The following is a 25,332-nucleotide window of genomic DNA, read 5'->3' as shown; positions in this document are numbered from 1 at the left end:
GTGGTTTAAAATGTATGCAATTTTTTCTGCAGGCACACCAGCATAATTGGTTGAATTTTGAATTTAGTCATCAGTGTGGTTGGAATTTCACCTCATAGCAGATAGCCGAATTTTTGGTGCTTCGATATACATGCCTTTTCCTTTCTTGTATCTGCAGGCAGACCTGGCAGCACAGTACATTACAGCAGGTCTAAAGAATGTTGGTACCGTCTTCCTCATGACGGACGCTCAAGTGGCCGATGAGAGGTTTTTAGTTTTGGTAAATGACTTGCTTGCTTCAGGTATGGATCTTGGCAATTTGAATTTTTAGGCAGACAAAGCAAGAGCAAATCAAAATTGTGAAATATTTTCCAGAGAACACACATAAATCAGATCCAGCTGCAACTTTATTCCAAGGAACAGTTTTCTTTATAGCAGGAACAAGGGAGCCCTCTGGATGTGTTGGACTGTGACTCATATCATCTCTGATCATTGGCCATGCAGACTCTAGCTAAAAGGAGTTGGAGTCTGACAGTATCTAGAAGGCCACAGATTCCCTGTTCCTATTTCAGAATCCATCTTTCATGCAGGTGCGCACACATGCGCACACACGTTCACAATGCTACCTATTTACCTGGAAGTAAACTCTTGGAATGTGAGCACAATGAGTTGCATCCAGTTAACTCGTCCTTTTACCATAAGGTCTTCTGATTCCTCATCAGGCTGTCCCCTCCTTATCCTCTCATTGTACCCCCTCCAATCTGCTCTGGAGAGTTGAGGGGAAACCTCAGAACAGATTGGAGGGGCGAGAAAGAGAAATAGAGGGGAAGTTCTGTTGTGCAAGTGGAAATCCTTATGTTAATGAGATGACTTATTTAGATAAAACCCTGGAGAAGGCCATCCATGGTAGATGCCATGACTATATTCAAGGCTCACTCAGATCAGCTTAGATCAGCTGGTGACTGGGTTTTTGTTATGTCCCTAAACATACGACCCATTCCTTTCATTTTTCTTGCTATATTAACTCAAACAACAACAGCCCTGAAGATTTTTACTCCCCTGCTGACTTTGCATGTTCCAAGTATTCTTTCCCCCTCTCATCTTCTTGTTTTTATCTTTTATCAACATTCTTGTTTTTATCTTTTATCAACATGTTGAGCTATGTTTTAAGAAATGCAAGTAGATAAATAGGAACCGCTACAGCGGGAAGGTAAACGGCGTTTCCATGTGCTGCTCTGGTTTGCCAGAAGCGGCTTTGTCATGCTGGCCACATGACCTGGAAGCTATACGCCGGCTCCCTCGGCCAATAATGCGAGATGAGCGCGCAACCCCAGAGCCGGTCACGACTGGACCTAATGGTCAGGGGTCCCTTTACCTTTAGGGTGCTTTACTGTTAATTGTTTTATGATTTTGCTGTTGTGATATGTTTGTTTTGTTGTGATTTTAATTGTTGTAAGTTGCCTGATGTAGAATCCTAGAAATGGAGAGTTGGAAGGTACCCAGAGGGTCATCTAGTCCAGCCCCTGCAATGCAGGAATTTCAACTAAAACATCCATGACAGATTGCCATCCAACCTCTGCTTAACCCCCCCCCCTCCAGTGAAGGAGAATCTACAACCTCCCAAGGGAATCCATTGCACTGTCAAATAGCTCTTACTATCAGAAAGTTCTTTCTGCTGTTTAATAGGAATATGAATGTTTTAGAAAGATAAAAAGATATACAGGCTTGGTTCTCATATGATGCTTAAATATGTGCCCTCCCCTCTGGCACAGCCATGAGGAAGATTCACAAAAGTTCTTGATTCAGGTGAAATGAGTGATCGGGTTAGCTGATAACAGAAGCAAAGGGCCCCAGTCTTTACTGTGTGGCCACACCAGAGAGCTCATGAGCCCAAAGTGCTCTTTTCCATAGTGTCAGAATACAAACACAGCCTCTTTGGTGCCTATTTGGTATATAGACGTAGTGGTAACTTTGGGTGGTGATGTTTCTGCCTTGGCTGCAAGAATCGATTTGCATCCGGGATGTGGAATGATGACAAATGGCTCTTTCACTGTTTCTTCTGTTTCTTTGCTTTATTTCTTTATCTTGGGAGATGTGCTAACAACCCCAAGGTTCTTCTCAGTGTACTCTTTCTATTTTATCAAATACCTACTGTAGAAATAATTCAGCTGCAAGGTTACTCCCTGTGGGCTTACCTAGAGGTCCATTGAGACGAAATCAAGTGGGCTTGTTAGTATGGTTATAACAGTTTGCTTTGGACTCTTTCCCACTCAACAGTTGTGTGCAGATGTTCTGCTCTGTGCAGAATTCATTTTACCAATGAAGCAAAGATCACAATGGGTAAAATTACCTCTTTGTTTCCAGGAGAAGTTCCTGATCTTTTTCCTGATGATGAAGTTGAAAATATCATTGGTAATACGAGGAATGAAGTAAAAGCCCAAGGATTGATGGACACCAGGGAGGCCTGTTGGAAATTCTTTATTGATAGAGTTAGACGGCAGCTCAAGGTAGGACTGTGGTCCCCAAGGACCAATCTGCTGATGCTTTTCAGTTATGCTTTGAAAAATAAAGGATCTTGTGCTTCTGACAGCTATTTCTGTTGGCTGGCTTTTTGCAATAAATTTACTAAGCAATTTCCTCCCAAATGTATTCACATTTGAGTGCTAAGAAAATGTGATATCCCTGCAAGAGAAACATTAAATGAAGGGAAATTGTCTGGATCCTACCTAAAACACGAGTAAGAATCATACATGTATTTGGGGGGTGGGGGAGGGAAATGACTGTGTGGCGAAGGCCTTAGATAAGTGTGCCTTCTGTTTCTGAACTGTGGTTCTGTGCCATGCATTTTTTGGAACCTGCTGTAAGTCAGCTTCTGGCATGACTTGAAAGCCGTAAGGACAAGCCATACCACTGTAACATTTTTGTGTGGTGTTACTGCATGGTAAAGGTAAAAATGGTAAAGGACCCCTGGATGGTTAAGTCCAGTCAAAGGTGACTATGGGGTGTGGTGCTCACCTCGCTTTTCAGGCCGAGAGAGCCAGCATTTGTCCACAGACAGCTTTCCGGGTCATGTGGCCAGCATGACTAAACTGCTTCTCGCACACAGAGGACCGTGATGAGTGACAGAGTGCATGGAAACGCTGCTTACCTTCCCACTTCAGTGGTTTATCTACTTGCACTGACATGGACTGTAGCCTGCACTGTGTGAGAGAAGGGAGGCAATTAAACTAGTCAAACATATCCTTCCCTACTTGATAAGTGTATTGCTGCCACCAGGTTTACACCTTTCCCTCAGTTTGCCTCTGCTAAATAGTCCTTTAGCCTTTTGTTACCTACCTCCTATACTGGGTAGAGTGGTATGGCAAATAACTCTCAGTTAACCTCCCCCCCCCCCGCCAACAATGATTTTACTAACAGTTCTAGTAAGGCAACAAGTTTTAATTTCAAACTAATATTTAACCGTTTGCCTCCAGCAGAACAGATTCTGTCTGTTTGTGGTCTTTGTTTCTCCTGCTCTCTTTCTAACAGCTTGGGCTCTCTTAAAGCATTTTGGCCCTTTCTCTCTCTTGCAGCTCTTCAAATTTTTGTTTCTACATTTTCTAGATTGTCATCTGTACAAAATTTGTGCAATTACTGGTAGTTATGGACAATCGGTTAAAATGTTTTTCTGATTAAATTTCTTTCTCCACGTAACTACCTTGTCTCTAGGCCAGTGGTTCCCAACAGGTGGTCCGGGGACCCCCAGGGGTCCGCGAGCTATGCCAGAGGGGTCCGCAAGATGCTATTAGAATAAAAAATATATTAAATATATTTCGTATGATAACAGATTTTTTGTTTTGGCCGCTTCCCCAGAGTCTAGCGCAAAACTAGAATTAGATAGAGGCAGTAGTTCTGCTGTATGCCGTTAGGTGGCGCTTTACAAACACTACTGTTTTGCAAAGAGGCAGCGTGCGCATTCTACTAACGCTCACCTCCCCAAGATGCTTTGTGCGCGTCGGCTTCATTTGTGCGCTACTGCGCAGGTACCCTGTCTTCTCCATTCCCCTCCCTCCTCCCTGGGGGTCCTTGTCACAATAATGGGGGTCCTTGTCACAATAGCGGCTCGATGAGGGGTCCTTGAGAAAATTTTGTTGGGAACCCCTGCTCTAGGCTGAACTTTTTATTTTCCTGTGCACAACATCCTGAGCAAAAACTTCCTCTTGTGTTTTTAACCTTCCTCTGAGCTTTTGATCTCCCAGTGCAGGGGGATGTCTAAAGGCAAGCAGTGGTGTCCAAACCTTTTTCAAAACGGGCCAGATTTGATGACGTGAAGGGCTGTGAGGGCCAACCAAAGGATTAGGCCCCTGAAACACACTTTGAACGTGGCTGGTCTAAAGCAGATGTCACCATTTTACAACCAAATACTGAACACAAAATGGCTAAAAGTTCTATTCCTTCAAATCTTGCTCTCTCAGTTCCTCAACACCTGTTTCTGTTCCTTCAGGTTGCTCTTTGCTTTTCCCCAGTGGGGAACAAGCTGAGAGTTCGTAGTCGGAAGTTCCCAGCCATTGTTAACTGTACAGCAATAGATTGGTTCCATGAGTGGCCCCGAGAAGCTCTGGAGTCAGTCAGCCTGCGCTTCTTGCAAGGGACAGAAACTATTGAGGTAAGCAATTATTTGAGGACTGCTTCCCACATAACTTCTTTCCTTTGTTGTTGTTTAGTCGTTTAGTTATGTCCAACACTTCGTGACCCCATGGACCAGAGCACGCCAGGCACTCCTGTCTTGCACTGCCTCCCACAGTTTGGTCAAACTCATGTTCGTAGCTTCGAGAACACTGTCCAACCATCTCGTTCTCTGTCATCCCCTTCTCCTTGTGCCCTCAATCTTTCCCAGCATCAGGGTCTTTTCCAGGGAGTCTTCTCTTCCCATGAGGTGGCCAAAGTATTGGAGCCTCTTTCCTTTACTGAGATCCAAATCCCAAGGGGGTCCTTGAGAAGATAACACACGCAAGGCCCAACTTCTAGAATGTCATTGCTGTAGTTGTGAGGCTTGGTAACTAAACTGCCATATTATTTCAGGCATGTTCATGGGGCATTTAGCCATGATCTGGCTCAAAATATTTCCTCTTCCATTTTATTTTTAGGCTTCAGTGAAGGAATCCATAAGCAAGTTCATGGCTTATGTGCACACCAGCGTTAATGAAATGTCCCGTTCTTACCTGAGTAATGAACGCCGTTATAACTACACCACCCCCAAGTCATTCTTGGAACAGATTAAGCTCTATCAGAATTTGCTGCTTAAAAAGGAGAAAGAACTGACAGCAAAAATGGAGCGGCTAGAGAACGGTCTGCAGAAGCTTAGCAGCACATCTGCACAGGTGAGGAGGCCTTTGTTGCTAAGTAGGATGCTAAGTAATGCAAATGTTGTAAAGGTAGGAGATGAAAAGAATATCTATCTATCTATCTATCTGTCTGTCTGTCTATCTACACACACACACACACACACACACACACACACACACATTCACATACAAATGACTTCCTTCTCCATTATGGCATCCTGTACCCTTTAGAAGCACAAATGAAACAAACAATTATATGTGCGGGGTCAGTTGTGTGGGTCTTTTCTGTATTACTATTACTAATACTATTACTGTATTACTATTACTGTGTATCTTAGACTGCTGTTTGCCTGTATGTGTGTTCAGCCTTACATATATAAATTGGATTTATAAAAATTGTTATTTGCTATCTGTAATAAATTTGGGGTGTGTGTGTGATACATTAACAGGGCAGTTTGCCTCACCCCTGCCATTGTCAAGTGAGTGCTTTCCTCCCAGAAGCACTGCACCCTGCTGCTTTCACAGATCAGATAATGAGGTGGATGGACTTGTGGGCTGATTAAAAAACTGGAGCTGTGCCAGAACGTAGGGTGAATTTAATCCCTGCTCTACATTGTCTTTTTCTTTTTACTGAAGCAACTGCTATGCTCCTTGAAGAGGGAAGATATTAAGACCCAGTTTGCATATAGCACTAAGCTAAACCACAGCTAAGGATGAACAAGTTAAGCATGTATGTACCACAGCTGTCAACTTTTGGATTTGAAAATAAGGGATCAGCAGCAGTCTCACCTGTCCCGGGGACAGTCTACGGTATATCTAACAATCCAGGATAGCAGGGGGAAACGGCGCTGGAATAAGGGAGTTTCCCCGCAAAAAAAAGGAGGGTTGGCAGCTATGGTGTGTACGCAAAGCAATAAATTGTGGATGTTTTGCTCCTCTTCTGGTACTACTGGAAGCTAAGCTGTGGTTTGCCTTAGAGTTGCATGCTTAGTCAGTCTTGTGGTTTGCCTCACTTCAGACAAACTCTGAGTTCAAAGTTGGTTCTTTTTCCTTTTGCAATAGACATTTATTGAAAGTCCCCCCCCATAGAATATTGTATTCCATGACATATAAACCATAACATTACAAAAGAAAACATTGGTACAAGTGAGAGACATTGCAAAGTAGAGGTGAGTACTGTATTGCGAACATTACATTTGGCTAAAACCTACATAAACCAATGTATATTAAATTAAGCAAGGTACTAGAAATTTTTGAGTAGCATACCAGAAAACAGAGGACAATGTGAATCTGGCAAGGTGGGGGAAGGAGAGAGAGCCACCTCGGTGAGTTACAAATTTAGTAAAAAGGTACCAGGTGACAAAGAAGGACTTCTTAATCTTTATCCCTCTAATTTGACATGATCAGTTACTTTTTCTACAATCAAGGTTTGTTCTTGGCTTACCAGTTGTGGTTTTTTTGTGTGAGGGATGAACCACAAGCCCAGGTTCACATGTTGCTCTTCATACCTGCACACTTGTTCACTTGTGCAAAACGATGCAATCAATACATTTTAAAGGACTATTTCAGTCCCTTCCCTGGATAATGTATGGAACAGTCGTTGTGACTGAGTTGTGCCTTATGAACATCTGCTGGCATACTGAAAATGCCAAGGGCTGGGGGCAGGCTGCCAGGGAAAATATCTCAAGCAGCTGTGAGCCCTGTAAGTCCTATGTGCACCCAGAAATCTATTCTCAGTGGTGATTCCACCCCCACTTTGTGAATCTTTTAGAGCTGCGTTGTTTTATCATGTATCTCATGAAATGGACTCCAGTCCACAAAAAAATTATGAAACTGTCAATTTTGGTTTCTTTCAGTTTCTTATTTTCCCTAATCTTAAATTTAGTTCCCCACATTTCCACATTCGTTAGTGTCTTTTCTTAGAATGGCAATGGCGCCCACTTGAGAAGTGCTGGAACTGAGTTCCTGTGAACTCCCCCTGGAAAAAAAACAACCCTGGCTTCCCTGATCTTCACAGTGCAGTATTGCCAGTACATGCAGGGAATGAGAAGCTTTCAGGCAACCATTTTATTTTCAGAACTCTTCTCCCTATGAGAAGGGAATTGCATTCCACTTAGCTTCCTGTGCCTGCCCTGAGGCAACCTGTTAGCATTTCTTTTGTTTTTTTTAAAAAGGTTTCATTGAATTCCAGACTTGAGTCTCTCCTGCTGTAGCAATTAATTGCTGATCTTTCTGATGCAGTGAATGTAGTGGTCCTGAACCCCTGGCACAGGTAATCGGATTAAAAGGGCCTGCTGGGAGCCTACTGGGAAGCCTCTCTGTTCTTAATGCTCCTACTTTTTGTGCAGGGTTTTTACTGGGAATTATATAGCACTGGCCTTGCTTTATCTGGCTTGCTTTGGTCTCCTTTCCATCAATATCCACAAAACCATCTAAGGTTCCCTCAGAGAAAACACATCTTCCCCTTTCTCAGTTGAGGGGAAAGCAAAGCATGTGGATTGGTCAGGCCTTAATTTTCAGGGTTGAAGAGCTGTGTGGAGGCAAGTTGGGTTGCTTTGAGCTTGTTAGCTCAACCCTGTGGGCCCAACACAGAGGGTAAGAAGCATACCAAAGTTGTGCCATTTGTCTGGTCAGGATTACCCTCCACTATATTGCCATATATTGCTTTGCTTGTTAGCCATATCCTCCGCAATGTCTCTGGAAGGGCCTTTACTGACCTGCTTCTGTGGAATCGTACAAGTCCAGAAGAAAACAAAACAATCACTTTCTTTTTAAAACACTCTTACAATCATTGATGACCAGGTTGAAAAGATAATCATATTCACATAAAAGAAACTAAGCTTTCTCACACCTTCCCTCAGTTGATGCCCCCTGTTAGCCATCTTGTGATTTGTCAGCCATTGTTATTTTATTATAAAACAAACCAATATGTATATGACTTCATGGAAGAGTTTTAAGACCAGAATATGTGGGGTTTGTTTTCTCCTTCATCTTCAAAATAAAGATCTAACACTTCATTGAAACCTATATTACGTTTCCAGCTCAAATCCTAGCCCAATATGGCCGCCAGTGCAGATTTTAGCATCTCAGCTTACACTTTCCCCACCTCGGTATTAGTGACATGGTTCAGATGCCCAAACTTCACATTACAAGCATTTGCTTGATGGTGCTCTTAAAACAAGAAAAGCTGCTTTGTGTTGGCAGTATTTGGGAGTGAAGTGGGGGCATTTGTACTTTTCCACCCATTATTTCACTGTTTCATAGCTCCCCCCCCCAAAAAAAAATCAAATGTGTGTTTGCAGGGACAGAAATGCATTTGGAGCCTCATGGGGGAAATGTCATTGAAGGAAGCAATATGGAACAAAGACATGATGGGTGTGAAAGTGTAAATGCCCCTTCTACTGCTGCGTCTCCACACACAAACGTTGCCCACTGGAATAACATCACCACCACACATTTTTGCATGAAATTCTTAGTTTAGGGTTAAGTATTAAGGTTTCAGTGTTTGCTTATCATGAGTGATGAAGCTTATTCTGCTTTAAAAACAGTTTTCCTTCCTTTGTCAGAGGATCTATACACAGGGACAATTATTCTGCTTTGTTGCATTTTCCTGGCTTTCAAACACAACCCTAGTTCTTAATACTTTGGAGCCTTTCTTGGTTGTTTTTTTTAGTTCCTTTTAAAAATATGTCAAATCTTTAACCTTCAATTACTGTTGTATACTCTGCATTTTTTTAAAGAAGGCTTTGTCTGGAAATGCCATTGCATCTTACAATGAGAGCCAGTGGATTGTGTTTCTATCCTCTCCCTTTATATAGCTATTATAAGGGTTGTGTAGAGCTGACAAGTCAATCCCTTGGTTGCCTCATTGGAGCACTTAAAGCCCGATAAACTTTCTATTCATACATGTATCCAGTATGCAATTACTTATCATAGGCTGAAGGCTTTAAGCTATATCTAAAAGCAGCCTCCCAACCCCCCCCACAACCCCCCCAAATCTCTTCTCCTTCAATTTCCCCACATCTCCAAAGAATTTTAAATGAGCCAAACTTGCCACTGAGTTTTGCTGACCAAAGTGCTTATGCACCCCCAAGTAAGCTAAGGGTAATTTTGCTTCCTCCAGCAGAACAACGGGAGATGAAAATGGATTAGCCGTTCAGCAAAGGCATATACAAAGAACAGGGCTCTATTCAGAGCTTACACAAAATGCCTGCCCCTTACTTTAGGGCGATTACAGGGTGTTTAAAATCAGTGCTGAAAATGGGATGGAATCCCAGACCAATTATATGTCTGCCTTTCCCTACAGACAAAGGTTTACCCCGGAGCTCCAGAGCTTACCCTTGCAGGTTAAATAAAAAGAATATTTGTTCTGTATAGCGCTGTAGTGTTCTTATAAAGGAATTGAAGCTGGTGGCGCTGTCACAGGGTCTACAAAGAGTTCTTCATTTAAAGCAGTATGGCTGTCATAGCATGTGGAAACTAGTTCTACATCCCTAAAAAAAAACAAACCACATCTCCAAAGAGATTGCTTTGGGTGTCTTCTTCAGCCATTGTGCCACATCCCACCTTTTCTCCAACGACAGAAAGTGCATCATCAACCGCACACGAAAAGGGCTCATGAATGTACAAGTCTGAAGAAGGAAGAGTGTTTGTTGTTATTAGGAAGAGGTCCCAAATTGCATAGCAGCTTGGAGTTAGAAACCATCTTGTTCTATAATAATGTTGTTTTTAAGTCAGCCGAGATGAGGATGTTTTTGGTATGGGGCAAGAAAAAAAGCCATCTCAGAGTACAGTTAAATCACAATATCCCCCACTGCCCTCTCCCGCTTTTCAGATATTCTTTTTCTCTAAGTGCCCATAATACTAATTCCATGCCCTCTGGCTGGGTTTGCATCGTCTTTACTCCAGGTAGATGATTTAAAGGCAAAGTTGGCAGCTCAGGAGGTGGAGCTGAAGCAGAAGAATGAAGATGCAGACAAACTGATCCAGGTGGTGGGCATCGAGACAGAGAAAGTCAGCAAGGAGAAAGCTATTGCTGACGAGGAGGAGCAGAAGGTAGCCCTGATCACGGAGGAGGTGCAGCAGAAGCAGAAGGACTGTGAGGAGGACTTGGCAAAAGCTGAACCAGCCCTTGCAGCTGCCCAGGAAGCCCTCAACACACTCAATAGGGTAAGACCATAAGAAGAGCTTGATGAATCAGGCCAATGAATGGCCCATCTAGTCCAGCATCCTGTTCTTAAAGTGGCTAATCAGGTGCCTGTGGGGATCATACGAGCCGAACATCAGTGCAAAAGGTATTGGGGTGGTGAAAATGGGATTTTCATAACTGGGCTGTGGAGCTGTGCATATTTACTTAGGAACAGGGGTGCCAACTATAGGGGGTTATAGGGAGTCCTGGGGGCCTGAGCACCCACAAAATTTTTGTTGTGGGTGCTCAGCACCAATACTACAGGGCCTCCAACACAACTTTTGGTGCTTCGCGAAGCAATGGAAGTCATGTCCGAGGCCTTGTGAGACCTCGGAAATGCTGTCCAAGGCTGTGGAGTGTGTGACATCATCATGTCACATCACAATGTGACATCATGACACCATGTCGCATACACTGGGCACCCATAACCTGAGGTCTAAGTTGGTGTCCCTGCTTAGGAAGAAGCCCCATTTAACACATTGGGACTTCTAGGTTGTGCGCAGGGTCAGACTCCACATTCTCTTGTTTGTAGCAACAATTATCTGAGATGAAATTTGAAACCAGTGGATTCCCTCTCATTTATCACTCAGTTGTGAACTCATAGCAATAACATACCTTAGCTCAGGAAATGCTTGTTTCCTTTTCTTTCTCACAATATAATGCTTTGTGCTCATAGTGGTGTGTGTGTGTGTGTGTGTGTGTGTGTGTGTGTGTGTGAGAGAGAGAGAGAGAGAGAGAAATCCTGTGAACAAGTTAACATGAAACCATTATGTATTTTGTTTATTGTACTTCTGAGTCACCTCATGATCCTTGTTGTCTGGGTGACATGCAGTTTAAACAAATGAAAACAAATCAGTCAAATGCAACAATTGTGGCACTTTGCTGAGAACAATCAAAATCCATCAAAACCACAAAACGGAGAGTTTAAACTCACAGTGCAAAATGCACCAAATCTCTATAACAGCAGAGACTCAATAGCAATGAACTAATTTAAACCTACATTAGAAAGTCTGGGACAATAAAAAGGCATTTGCTTGACAGCAAAAAAGGATGTTAATATGGGTGCCAGGTGAGCCTCTTTGGGGGGGGGGGCGCTCTACAGCTGGGGAAGAACCACTAATGAGAAGATCTCCCTTGTAGCTGCTCTCCACACTTCAGAATGAGGAGGCAAGTGGAGCAGTCTGTCAAAAGATGGGCTTAGGTAGGTACACATGAGAAGTAGCCATCCTTTAGTTGTTGAGGTCCCATTGTAGGAATTGGTTATGCATCCATATACCTATTGCAGAACCAATACAATGAAGAAGAAAGGTGACACAAGATATAAGATGCTGCTGCTCAGGAAGCCAACCTGGGAAATATTTTGCAGAGAATCGGTTCCATTGTGTTTGCACTCATGGGCCTGGTTTGGATGTCACATTAGACTATAGTTCAACATGAAGTACAGTTTGTTGTGAATGAGCAGCATGTTAGCTTAAAAGTACTGCTTAAAAGTCCCCACTTCACTCCTCCTCGTCCCTGCTGTAGCCGTACCAGGGAAAAAACAAACCAGAGGGGGCTGGCTCATTATGTACAAAGTAATGGCTTGTTTCTGCCCAAACTGGTTCACATGTTTACTGGTTCACACATAAGGCAGAGCTAGCTTCTGGTTTGCTTCTTACCAAGTGTGGCAGCAGCAGAAGAGGAGTGAAGGAGGGGCCTTTGAGCAATGAACCCCGCACACTGCTCATTCACCTTAAAGCACAGTTAACTGTGATTTATGAACCAGGCAATGGAATCATTTCAAATAACTGAACCTCTTTGAGCAAAAAAACGGGGTTTGGAATAAACGGGTTGTAGGGTGATTGCAACATACCCAAAAGCAGGGGAGAGGATCCCTATGTCAAGGCTTATTTACTAATGCTTCTTAGCATATGCACAGACTGAATTGTTCCCTGTCTTCCATTATGGTTAGGCTAAACCAAGAAAAATGCCCAAAGATAAAGCAATTAAAAACAAACAAAAGCAGGTAGCAGCTTTTTGTTTGGTTCTGTTTTTTTAGGGCAGCCATGGTGCTTCTGTTGACAGGATCCGTGTGTCTAGAAACAAAATCCTAATGCAGCAGGAAAATGTTTGGATCCTGTCAATTTGGGTTTCATGCCGAAACTGTATAACATCTCATTAAGGCAAGATTAATGGGAAGCCTGGAGCTTCCCTGGAGACCAAAGCAGCAGCGTTTACAGAGCACCAGAAATCACATCCTCCTCCTCACCTGCGTCAGAGAGTATAGCCCATCCGTTGACATGAATAATTGGCTCTATTTGTGTGTTTATTAAGAAGTTTCAGCCATTAGTGCAGATATGTTTACATTGTGCTTTCATACGGAGCAAAATGAATATGCATTACTCTTTAGTAGAAAGCAGTTGGAAATATAGATTGCTGGGGGAGGGAGGTTGGAACAAGGAAGATTGGTGGGTGTCCAAATAGATTATCTGGGCTTTGCATTTCAGTTGTGTTGCTGTCTGATCAATTTTAGGCATACATAGTTCAATTAGAAAAAATGCCACCCATATTTTCTCCTTAATACACTGGTATTAGTCTGATAATGGGGATTTACGGTATTTTTATTTTTGAAAAGGAGAAATCTCTGCTACCCCATATTCTTCATCTGGCCTTCAAGATGGTTGGACTTTGTGAGGATGAATATTCCTTTCGCGCTTTCTGGTAATTGGCCAGTGTTTCCCTGCTGCTTTTTATGGGAATGAGTGCCCTCTACCAGTTGCACAGTTTCTTGGGTAAAAATGAATGGCAAACATTGGTACAAAACTCTTAAGACCATAAGAATTGCTTGCTCCACCTGGTCTTGTATTTGTTTTCAAGGCAGATGTGCTTAGAAGCTCACAAGCAGACCAAGAAGACAATGGCCATGCTGTGTTATCTGTACCTGGTATTTAAAAATAGAAGTGAGATCTGCAACAAAACGTTGCAGTGTGGAGTGCTTCTGTTCAGTATTTGAGTCAATCAGCCATGCTTTCTTCCAAAATTCCTTGTTCCATTTCCCTTTCTTTTTGTACTTCTTCAAATGGGGTTTCCTTGTGCCTGCTGATATGTCCCCTTTTGGATACATTAAGGATGGGCACTCACTCCTGGATGTAATCTACCCTAAGTCCTAAGGACGATATGAACAATAAATCCAGCTGGGGAGTGGAGATATTCCAGGAAGAAGGGGAAAAATGTATGGCCAGCTCAGATAACCGTGCCTAATCAGTATGAAGGTTGAGTGACACGCTTTGCGGCTGGATGCTTCAGCACTCGGTGCTTCATTGTGTGCTGATTGGAGTGCATGATGAAGCAAGGAAGTAACTGATTTGCCACCCATTCAGCTGCAGTGTGAATTCACTTGGTCTTGAGGCTGCTGTGTACCAAGGGTTGTGGGAACAGACCTGTAGAACTTTCTCTCCGCTCTCCAGAAAGATTCATACCAAATGTCAGACTGGTAGACATCGACACCCTCTCTCACTCACCCAAAGGACTTTGCTGAGGGGGCCAAAACAGGTGTTATTTCAATTGCATGGCTAGTGTACACTTTAGGGTTTGTTTGTTTGTTTTTAGAATTTATTCGGCATTCTCAGGAGAGGCTTTTCATTGGGATAACACAATATAGGGAGGCAAGGTTTAATTTCCCACCCCAAGCTGCAAGTTAGATGAAAATTGCTCCCATGCCACAATTAACTTTAGGCAGGTAAGCCCTGTTAGTGCCAGATTGCCCCCACTCCCATGCTGGGAATTTAAAATGTAAAAGCCCAGTTGTGGAAGCTAGCCTTGCAGTGGAAGGAAAGTCTGTCTTGGCCTTGAGATGGAGCTACAGTATTAAGTTCTGCAGCCAGTACTGTAGGTGGCTGCTGCTTGCACCCAGCCCATTCATACTGTTAATCTGTTAGCAGAATAATTCAAAGCCCAAAGCACAGCAGACTGCTGTCTGTGTGGCCTTAAAACAGATGTCATTGTTCCTAACAAGCAAATAAATGAAAGCGCTTCAGCTCCAGGTAGACTCTGCTGTCAGGCAAATAATTCAAACCCTAGTTCAGGAGTGGCATTGCCAGAAGGGTTTTAGCTGAGTGGGGAGCATGTAGACAGTTTGCAGCTGAAACGCCTCCCCCCGCCCCATGACAGGGTTTCAGGTATAGGACTTCAACTTAACAATGCAACTCAAGCTGCTTTCTCTGTGGGGCTTCCCCCGTTCACTAGTGGTGACAGAGGCATCATTTCTCAGAGCTACTTGAAACAAATTCCAGTGGTGAGCATGTTGGGATCTGGAAATGGCTTACACACCTTGCTTCGTTCCATGCAGATTTGCTCATATTCCCCCAGGTTCTGAACATAAGAAGAACCCGGCTGGATCTGGCTATAATCCTGTCTCTGCTTATTGAGTTCCCACAGAGTCCGACCAGATGCTGCTGGGGAATTTCATAAGCAGGACACAAGGGCAACAGCCCACTACTGCCCCCAGCTACTGACAATTGGGGCATAGTGCCTCAGATTCCAGAGGTAGCATTATAGAGTCATCATGACCGTAGCCAGGAAGATCTATGAGACCACTGGCACTAGCCATTTGATGCTGCCCATCATGAACTTCTGGTTTTAATTGGTAGCATTGGTTTTCCCCCCAAGCTCAGTCCTGGAATCAAGGTTATCTTTGTGACCAAATTGGTTCTGCTGCTCAAATTGTGTAAGTCTATACATACCAAGCAATCGACATAGTCATCTGGCACCAGACATAATAATCCAGAGAAGCCCTAAGGATTTTCAAGTGACCACACCTACCTTGGTACTTTTGTGCTACAGGTATGCTTCAGCATGCCCTGCCCCTCAGGGATAGAGTAATTTTCTTCTGTAGACTTCAGTGTCATTGGGGTGAAGATATATGAAGAATAAACGTACCGAGAGGTTATTGGGGCAGGAATCCCCAGTGTGGAGTATGGCTTGCTCTGCCAGGGCTTTCACATTTGCTGGATGTCAGCATGATGCACACATTTCTTCTCAGTTTGATGTGACAGATCTTTGGCAGGATCGCTCCTTTGGAATATAGCCAGTGTTGTCTGTGTGCTTATATCAGTTGCAACCATCTCTGTTCTTTGGAGGTTACCTGCTTAGCATTCTGTGCTATCAGTTCCATGATGGGTAGGTGGAATTCTGCTTCAGAATAAACCTGTGCATGACAAGAGGAGTCTTAACACTGGCTATTTCCAGCTCAGGGGAGTTTAAAAATGGCTTTGAGGGAATTTATGGGTCAATTAATGAGAAACAGGTGTCATGTGGTGATCTTGAAATGGCACCCCTTTCATAGCTTGGCTGGATTAATGTGATTTTTTTTTGTATTTAAAAAATCCCAGTGAAGAAATGAAACCAAGCACTTTAGTTTGTTGCTTTCTTGTTAGAATACTATCACCAGCCGATGGTAGAAGAAGGGTTCAAGGCAACACAGGGTTGTATGTGACACAGCAGAAAGGTTATTCTATGAAGGAAGGAAAAAAGCTAAAATTCTTTTTTTCAGTGAAAGGGATATTCAAACAGAGGACATACGTCCGTCATATTAAACACATTTTAAATTCCATTGATTCAGTGGAAGAGTTAGCCTGGCAGGCTTAAACATCCCCCACTGGAATCTATGGAACTTTAAAAGGCTTAACAGAGAGCATAGCCCCACATTTTATCCAGGATTCAAGCATCCTACTTAAATAAAATGGTATTGCAAGGGTGGATTTAGATAGCCCAGCACCAGATGGCATTATTTCCTTATCTTGGATATGGTTCACATGCAAAGTTTCTTGTGTGTAGTGACTGACCGCACTGCGTACGTAACCTTGTGGTGGCCTTGCTACCAAATAAACATGGGCAGGAGGGGTGGGGGTTGTGTGAGGACACTGCAGGATCAGTTTCAGCATGTGCCCTGATGTTACTCACAATTGCCTCTCTCCGTGATATGTAGCCACAATACAGCGGGATTTTCAGAGACCATTCTGTGGAGCTGTATTGGCCTCAATCCACCTTGCATTAAAATGCATAAAGATTTATAAGGCAGTCACCTTTATGAGAACTCTCAATTAAGAGACACATTTTAAAGCCCTTTTGCAGCTTCAGACATGCCTTGTTGATTTCAGTGTATTCTGAGTTTGTTTCTTTTTTTGGTAGTTGTTTTTCATACTGGTTAAATCTGTAACATAATTGTGCATTTTTAATGGCCTGTGAGTTGGGCTGAAATGCTGAAGGAACATGACTGGCTCTTATCTAACAAGCCGGCAGAGGCCCCTGTGCCACTAGAGGGATTCATTCCTTTACGTCCGATGAGTCATAATATTTAAAATTCATAGTGCTGCTCCTGGCTTCAAAGCTCCTCTCTCAGATTGATAGCTCTGGAGCTTGACTCCATTACCAGCAAAGTAAAAAGAAAACCCATTCATTTTCGTCTAACAACTTTGGTTTCTCCTCCCCGCTCCTTTTCAGACCAATCTGACAGAACTGAAGTCGTTTGGATCGCCGCCTTCCGCTGTCAGCAATGTCACTGCTGCCGTGATGGTACTCATGGCTCCTGGCGGGAAGGTGCCCAAGGACAGGACCTGGAAAGCAGCCAAAGTGTCCATGGCAAAAGTGGATGGCTTCCTGGATTCCTTGATCCACTTCAACAAAGAGAATATACATGAGAACTGCCTCAGAGCCCTTCAGCCCTATCTGCAGGACCCCGAGTTCAAGCCTGAGCTGGTGACGTCTAAGTCCTATGCAGCTGCTGGCCTCTGCTCCTGGGTCATCAACATAGTGCACTTCCATGAAGTGTACTGCGACGTGGAGCCCAAGCGGCAGGCTCTCAACAAAGCTAATGCCGAGCTTGCTGCTGCCCAGGAAAAGCTGGCTAGCATCAAGGCCAAAATTGCAGTAAGTCCAAAAGTCCAAGGCAGCCTGTAAAACAGGTTTAGATTTCTCTTTGCATTGTTCTGTGATGCACTGGGTAGAGTATAGGAAGTTGCCTTATACGAGGGCAGATTATTTTGCCATGTAGCCCAGTAGTGAACCTGGAATCTGCTGAGCGATGTTCCTTTGCCTGTCTCTTGCCAGTAGATGGGCCATTGTGCTGTGAACGACTCACGGTTATTTGGTATATGAAGTTCATCAAAGTTCAGCGATTTGCTTTTGTAGGCATCTGCATTGCATAAACTACCCATTAACAGTGTGAATCATTTAATAATGGAAGCATAGAATTGTAGCATCTAGTCCAACCCTATGCAATGCAATGAAGCTGTTAAACCTTCAACCTTGGAATTATCAGCACCACGCTCTAACGAATTGAGCTAGGTTTATCTTTTCATCATATTATGTCATGTATTTTTTGCTGCTACTACGGTACCTGATGCAGGCCAATCTAATTTTTGTCTATATCAGGCATCCCCAAACTTCGGCCAATGTTTTGGACTACAATTCCCATAATCCCTGACCACTGGTTCTTTTAGCTAGGGATCATGGGAGTTGTAGGCCAAAACATCTGGAGGGCCACAGTTTGGGAATGCCTGGTCTATATTGAGAGATTACAGGTATGTGACTGATAAAGTTGAGTTGTTCACATCAATTGCATAAATTCTAATTTAATTCTCTTAAGTCCCAGTTAAGCTATTACAATGATCTAAATTTACTCATAGCTTTGAGAGATTGCCACATTAGCCAGTGGTGAAAGTTACCTGTCTTTCAAACTACCCCAGGATTTACATGACATGCAGGAATATAGCCGTAAACCTTTGGCCCTTGACACGTCTGTCTGAAACATCTTGGCAGATGGTTGCTTGCAGTTGAATGAATGCTTCTTCAGAAACCCATTAGCATATCTTTCTAGGTTTGTGAGATGTCAATTCAGAGAGCCTTCCTATATATTCCTTTAAAACAGAGGTGGGAACCTCTAGATACTGTTGGACCACAGCTCCCATAATTCTTGACCCTTGGCCATGCTGGCTGGGGCTGATGTGGTTAAAAGAGTTCAGCAGCAGCATCTCAAAGCTTTGAAGAAGTGAGAGATGAGGAGGGTTCTGTGTCTCCTGCTTTGTTGCATTACCTATTCTTCCCATGCTGCAGTAACCAGGGGCGGAGGAAGGGGGGAGTGGTGGGTGTGGGCCTCCCCGGGTGTCACCACTGAGAGGGGTGACAAAATGCAGGGCCTGCAGCGTGCCCGAGCCACACGTCTCTCCTGGGAGAGATGTGGTGGCTTGGGCGTGTGCAGGCTCCGTGCTGCCCAAATGGTCTGCCTGCTGCCTCCCCCCCCCAGCTGTAGGGCAGCTGAGCGGGAGGAGGCAGGCAGACTCCGGAGGCCCTGCAGTGCACCTTGCCGTTGCCCCGCCCGCAGTGCGGCTTGCCCCACTCCTGGGCATGCTGGCCCAGGCGCCTGAACGGCTTCCTCCGCCACTGGCAGTAACCAGAATTTTAGTTTTGCCCCATAGCAGATGCACATTTTAAAAAATTTATGAGGTGATGGCATTTGCATTATACATCATTTGGCTATGCAAAAATAAAAAGTAAAAAAAATCTAGCATTGTAATCCATAGTGTATACTGTACATCAAGCTTATTAATAGCTGCCCTTCTGGCTGGTTACTTTGAGAGAATCACCTACAGGTACAAGGAGCTGCTGCTTTTGTTTCTTTCCATGGTCCATGGTAGACTGACAGATTTGTATAGGCAGGCGAGGGGGCAGGTCTAGTTTATTTTTGTAGACTTTCTTACAAGGCTGCTTGGCAGAACAACACTTTGGAAGATGGAAAATGTCTACATAACCCATTTGTCCAGACAATTGATTGTCCTGAGATTTTGAATGTTTCTCTAGTCATTTCCATGAACAGTGACATGTAATATTTAATCGGAAATAATTGAGTTCAGTGTAAGGGTAGTTGGGATTGCTACCTTTGTTTCTATGTTCTGTGAGCATAGTTCCACATATGTATATATAATTGGAGCATTCCTGCAGCTGGGAACCTGGAATAGCCATTCTTGACTATTAGGAGAATTTACAGTATGGGTTTTGGCAGAAATTAGAGATCCATGCACTTGTAAGGAATGAGTACTAAAGTTTGCATGGGTGTAGCCAAGCAAGGGCAGGGAGTGGCAGCTGCCCTGCCCCAATCCATAGCTAACTGAGGTTCTGCCCCCCCCAACAAAAGGCCTGCCCCCCCCAACAAAAATCCTGGCTATGCCCATGAAAGTTTGCATTAAGGATTTGCTGGATCCAAGCTAATTCTTTTGTACAGTACATTATGGGACTTTTACTGAGGGATAATGAATCCCTTTGTCAATTGAAGTTATGAAACTTTAAACTAGCTTTAAACCCGGGGGGGGATCTATTTGTTAGGTCAGTGTTTCTCAACCTTTTTTGGGCCAAGGCACACTTGTTCCATGAAAAAAATCACGAGGCACCACCATTAAAAAAGTTAAAAAATTTAACTCTGTGCCGCCCTATATTGACTATATAATTATGACTGTAAGAAACACTTGCCAATTGCTGTGTTGGTTGCAATCTCCTGTAATAAGGCTTCATAAGCCGCTGATTTCTCTGCCAGCACAATCCTTTGCTCAGCAAGTTTCAGGTTGAGCTCATCCAGCCAGCTTCTTTAAGTTTGTCTAAAACCACCCTCCCGTGGTGGTGGCTGTTGAGAGCTGCGCTTGCTCCGCGTCGTGACCCGGCTGGCTTCCTTTCTGGCGGGTTAGTGTTGTATATTGGCGGCCGCCAGGCACGTGACAATGCAAATCGCCCTTCTCGTCGCCGCACGTCGCGGCACACCAGCCAGCGTCTCGCGGCACACTAGTGTGCCGCGGAACAGCGGTTGAGAAACGCTGTGTTAGGTATTGCACACTATTGTTAGCAACAGCAACAAAAACATTCATAGGTCATCACCATCTTATACCAAATCAATCTCATAAACACTGAATATATTACCAGTATATTATAAAAATCATTCCAGCTTCACAACACAGTGCAGTACGGAATTGAAAACTGCTCAGAACTGTCAATTAAAATGTGGTCTTTAATTAGGAAAACCTACCAATTTGTGTCACAGCATGATTTCTTTACAAATCACAATAAAACTTCCTAGGGTGGTTAAAATCCAACGTAAAATGACATTGAAATATGGTAACATTGGACAGCTCACAAAATAATTTCTATATACATTCTTTAGACTTACCCATGTTTGAAAAATCTTCAAACTTAATAGCTGCTGCCTAAACCTTTTGTAGTGTGTGAGCAGTAATGAACCAAGCTACTTGGTTCAAACAATTTATTCTTCAGTGTTATTCTTAGAGTTTTTGGGTGATGATACAAACCATTCATAACCAAGGGAAGTCTCTAGCTTGATGAATTTTCCTTTTATTGTTGGTCACCTTGAGCAATATTCTGTTGGAAAGGTGGGATGTCAATATTCTTAATAAATAAATAAATAAAAGCCTATATCCTGCCTATTTTAAGAAGAATTCCAAGGCTCAGTGAGTAAAACAGTAAGAAAATGGGTTTTTTTTAAAGAAATCCATAGTTCACCAAATCATTAATTGAAATATTAGCATAAAATCCAATGACAGCCATCAGAGGAAACATTCAGCTGAAGGAAGGAAGGAAGGAAGGAAGGAAGGAAGGAAGGAAGGAAGGTGGGTAGCAAGAAGGGGAAGATGGGAAGTAAAAGGACACAAGCTTTGACTGGGAGGAGACAATCATCATCATATGAGAATGACACACTGGTGGACATCAAAGAGCTTATAACAGAGATGAATAGACAAATGGGAGAAAACCACAAATCATTAGGCGATAAATTAGATGCTGTGGAAACAAAGATTGAAAGCAATTCAAAGATAATAATGGAAATGACTGGCCAGATCAAAGAACTGTATGGAAAGAATAAGGAGCTTGATAAAACAGTTAAAGAGCTGAACACCAAAGTGCAAAAGCAGGAAGAATCCATTAAAAGAATTTTGACAACAAATAAAGAACTAAAAGAGCTGCATGATGATGAGGATGAGGAGAGACAAAACATCAAAAGAATGCAGGAGGACCTTGCTGATCAGATTGCCCTGCTGGAAATGAAACAAAAGTCACTATGGTTGAGATTAAGGGGAGTACAGGAATCCCCCAATGAGCAAATAGATGAAAAGATCATTAAGGAACTGGCAACCTGGCTCAAAGTAAAAGAAGAAGACATGCTTTTTGATGTGGATAAGATCTACAGGATCCGGATAGACAAAACAAAGAACAAAAGGGGACCAGGAGATGTCATGATCATATTAAACTCCAGATTATTAAAGGACAAAATCCTCCAAAAAAAGAAACAGGAGGAGTTGGTAATTGACGGAAGAACGGTGGCCATATTTAAGGAAATACCCAAAAGATTTGCTTTAAAAAGACAGAAATACAAGGAACTAACAGATGCCCTAACAAGAAGAGGCATTTGGTACATGTGGGAGTTCCCGGAGGGCCTGACTTTCTTTTATAAAGAAAGAAGGAAGACTATCAAAACAAAAGAAGACGCAGAGAAATTTTTGAGAAGACTGAGGAACGAGGCAGGAGGGGAGGAAGAGGGAGAAAGGGGTAGTGAGGATTGAGATCAAGGAGGGTGGAGAGAGTCGAATACAAATTTACGTGATTCTATGTTATTTTGAGAGAGGAATAGGGATAAGGAAAACTTGAAAATTTGTTGAGGACTCTCCTTTATTGGAATTTGCTTATGTCTTCTTCTCTCTCCCTTTCTTTTCTTTTCTTGTTTTGGAAGTAACAATTGCTAACCTAAACTAATTGTAGAAGGGAAATTATTATTGCCACCTCTACGATTAATTAGAAATATTGGGAGCAGTCATCAAAGAGTAAAGTGCTGTATAAAAGGGAAGCCGGTCCTATCCTTTCCTTCCTTATTTCAAATTTTGTAATTGTGTATATTGTTTGGATAATAAAGAATGAGGTTTAGTTTGATCTCATGGAATGTAAATGGATTAAATAAGAAAAGTAAGAGAAATAAGGTAGAATATCTGTTGAAAAAGGGATCATGGGACATAATGTGTATACAGGAAACACATATCTCGAAAAAACACGAAAGGATTCTAAAAAGTGGAAGACTGGGGAATGAATTCATCTCCGCTGACAAAAAGAAAAAAAGAGGGGTGGTCACGTATGTAAACCCCAAATTAAAAGCAGAAAAACTTTTCCAGGATAGTGAGGGGAGAATAGTAGGGGTCAAAATCAGATTAAGTATCGGAGAAATCATAGTAGTAAATGTTTACGCTCCGAATGGGTGCAAAGTAGAATTCTTTAAGAAAGTAGAGAAAATGATTGGAGAAAATGCCCAGGAAGAAGGGATAATACTAGTAGGAGACATGAACGGAATCATGAAACCAGAATTTGATAGAACTAATGTAGGAAGAAAAAGAGGAGGGAAATTACCGGGCAGTTTTCGACAGTTAATCACCAATTATGATATGAAAGATGTCTGGAGAGAACAGAACCCCACTAAGAAAAAATTTACACATTATTCGGAGGCCAAAAAATCGGCGGCCAGATTAGATACGATATGGCTAACCAAAAATTTATTCCCAAAAGTAATAGAATCCGATATTCTACCCAAACTTATTTCCGATCATAACCCGGTAATGCTAAAAATTGAAGACCAAAAAGAACATTCAAGGAGGTGGAGATTGGACGAGAGTTTGTTAAGGGATGAGATATTTGTGGAAAATCTGAAATCGGCAGTGAAAGAATTTTTTGAATTGAACATGGGAAAGGGGACAAAATTAACATCGATCTGGGATGCAAGCAAAGCCTTTATGAGGGGGCTCTATATACAGCAAAAGAGAAGGAAACAGAGAGAAAGAAAAGAAAAGATAGAGAAGATCAAAAAGAGGATAGAAGAAAAAGAAAAAGAGTTAGGGATGAATCCCAGGGATAAAAATTTAGCAAACCAAATAAAAATCTTACAAAAAGAATTAGAAAATGTGGTAGATCAAGAATTGGAAAATAAGATTAGATGGAACAGACAAAAATATTTTGAGGTTGGAAATAAGGCAGGGAAGTTTCTATCTTGGCAACTGAGGAAAAGGCAAAATGATAAAATTATAACAAAGGTGAGAGAAGGAAGAAATTGTTGGTCAAAAGTCGAAGATATACAAAAATGCTTAAATAATTTTTACAAAAACCTATATAAGGGGAAGGAAGGAGAGGAGGTAAAGATAAAGGAATACTTAGGAAAATATAGAGGAAAACAAATAAACGAGGAGGAAAAGGAATTATTAAATAATTTAATAACGAAGCAAGAAATTGGAATGGCTATAAAAAAGCTAAAAGTGGGTAAATCACCGGGGATGGATGGATTGGGTGGTCAACACTATAAGATACTACAAGAAGAACTAATAGAAGTGTATCAAAAAGTAGTAAATGAGGCCCTAGAGAAAGGCAATATCCCCCAAACCTGGCAAGAAGCCTATATAACCCTCCTGCCGAAAGAGAAGAGCGAAGAAATATTGATAACAAATTTTAGGCCAATATCCCTTCTTAATGTTGACTATAAGATATATGCAAACATCTTGGCAGAAAGATTAAAAATAGTATTGAATAGAATAATTGGCAGAAGTCAACAAGGGTTCCTCCCAAAAAGGAAAATGGCAAATAATATAAGAATACTTTTGAACATATTAGAATTTTTAGATTGGAATCCCGGGAAAAAAACAGCATTTGTGTTTTTGGATGCCGAAAAGGCTTTCGATAATTTGTCGTGGGAATTTATGAAAAATTCGATACAAAATATGGGGATAGAGGGAAGATTTGCAGAAGGTATAAATGCCATTTATAGAAAACAAACGGCAAAATTAATAGTGAATGGGAGAATTTTAGAGGAGCTCGAAATTAGCAAGGGAACAAGACAGGGGTGTCCGCTTTCGCCCTTGCTATTTATATTATCAATTGAATGCTTATTGAACAAGATCACAGAGGATGAAGAAATTAAAGGGGTTAAAATTAAAAAACATATAATAAAAGTGAGGGCGTTTGCGGACGACATTATAATAATGTTGGAAGATCCGGAAGAATCAATAGTTAGATTGAAAGGGAGGTTGGAGGAATTTGGAGAAGTATCTGGGTTCAAGGTAAATGTAAATAAGACTAAAATTATGACAAAAAATCTGAAAGGGGAAGAAGCAAAAAAATTGGAAAAAGCGACAAATTGGCAGGTAGTTAAAAAAGTTAAATATTTAGGCATATGGGTAACTCCAAATAACATAAATTTATTCGAAGATAACTACGGCAAATTATGGAAAGAGATAAAAGAGGACCTAGACAGGTGGAGGAATCTATTCCTATCTATGTCAGGCAGAATTGCAGCTATTAAGATGGTGATACTACCAAGGCTCATATTCCTCTTCCAAATGCTCCCAATAATAGGGAAAAAATCAGTATTTGAGGAATGGAGGAAAATTCTAAGCAAATTTATATGGGCAGGAGGGAAACCCAGGATACAGTATAAATTACTAACTGAAATAAAGGAAAGAGGAGGCTGGGGAGTACCAGATTTGAGATTGTATTATGCCGCGTCGGGGTTCTGCTGGATTAAAGAATGGCTCACGTTGGAGAACAAAGAATTGCTAGAGATAGAAGGATTCCGTAACATCAAAGGATGGCATGCCTATCTTTTACTAGACCAAAAAGGCAACCCGAGAGAATTTTCTGACCATATAATTAAAAAATCGCTGTACCAAATCTGGCAAGAGTTTAAAAAGTTAGTAGAACCTCAAAGCCCCTGGTGGGCGTCCCCAGTGGAGATGACGGCTATGTGTAACAGCAGGCCAGAGGGTAAGTGGCCATCTTATA

At 42.2% G+C, this 25,332-nt stretch overlaps 1 protein-coding gene across 2 annotated transcripts in view; it reads left to right on the top strand.

Annotated features, from left to right (window-relative positions):
* DNAH9 (dynein axonemal heavy chain 9) overlaps positions 1 to 25,332 on the top strand; it is a 190,399-nt gene that overhangs the window by 92,233 nt on the left and 72,834 nt on the right. For both annotated transcript variants that reach the window (XM_088661670.1, XM_035104728.3), the window contains exons 45-50: positions 158 to 281; positions 2,344 to 2,486; positions 4,463 to 4,624; positions 5,106 to 5,339; positions 10,212 to 10,472; positions 16,972 to 17,397. In XM_088661670.1, coding sequence (XP_088517796.1) covers positions 158 to 281; positions 2,344 to 2,486; positions 4,463 to 4,624; positions 5,106 to 5,339; positions 10,212 to 10,472; positions 16,972 to 17,397 — 1,350 coding nt within the window. The remainder of the gene's footprint in view (positions 1 to 157; positions 282 to 2,343; positions 2,487 to 4,462; positions 4,625 to 5,105; positions 5,340 to 10,211; positions 10,473 to 16,971; positions 17,398 to 25,332) is intronic.

Source organism: Zootoca vivipara, chromosome 2 (assembly GCF_965207765.1).
Source record: "Zootoca vivipara chromosome 2, rZooViv2.hap1.1, whole genome shotgun sequence".
Classification (NCBI taxonomy): Eukaryota; Metazoa; Chordata; class Lepidosauria; order Squamata; family Lacertidae; genus Zootoca; species Zootoca vivipara.
Note: the sequence above shows the minus strand (reverse complement) of the source record. Positions and strands in the feature narration are given on the sequence as shown.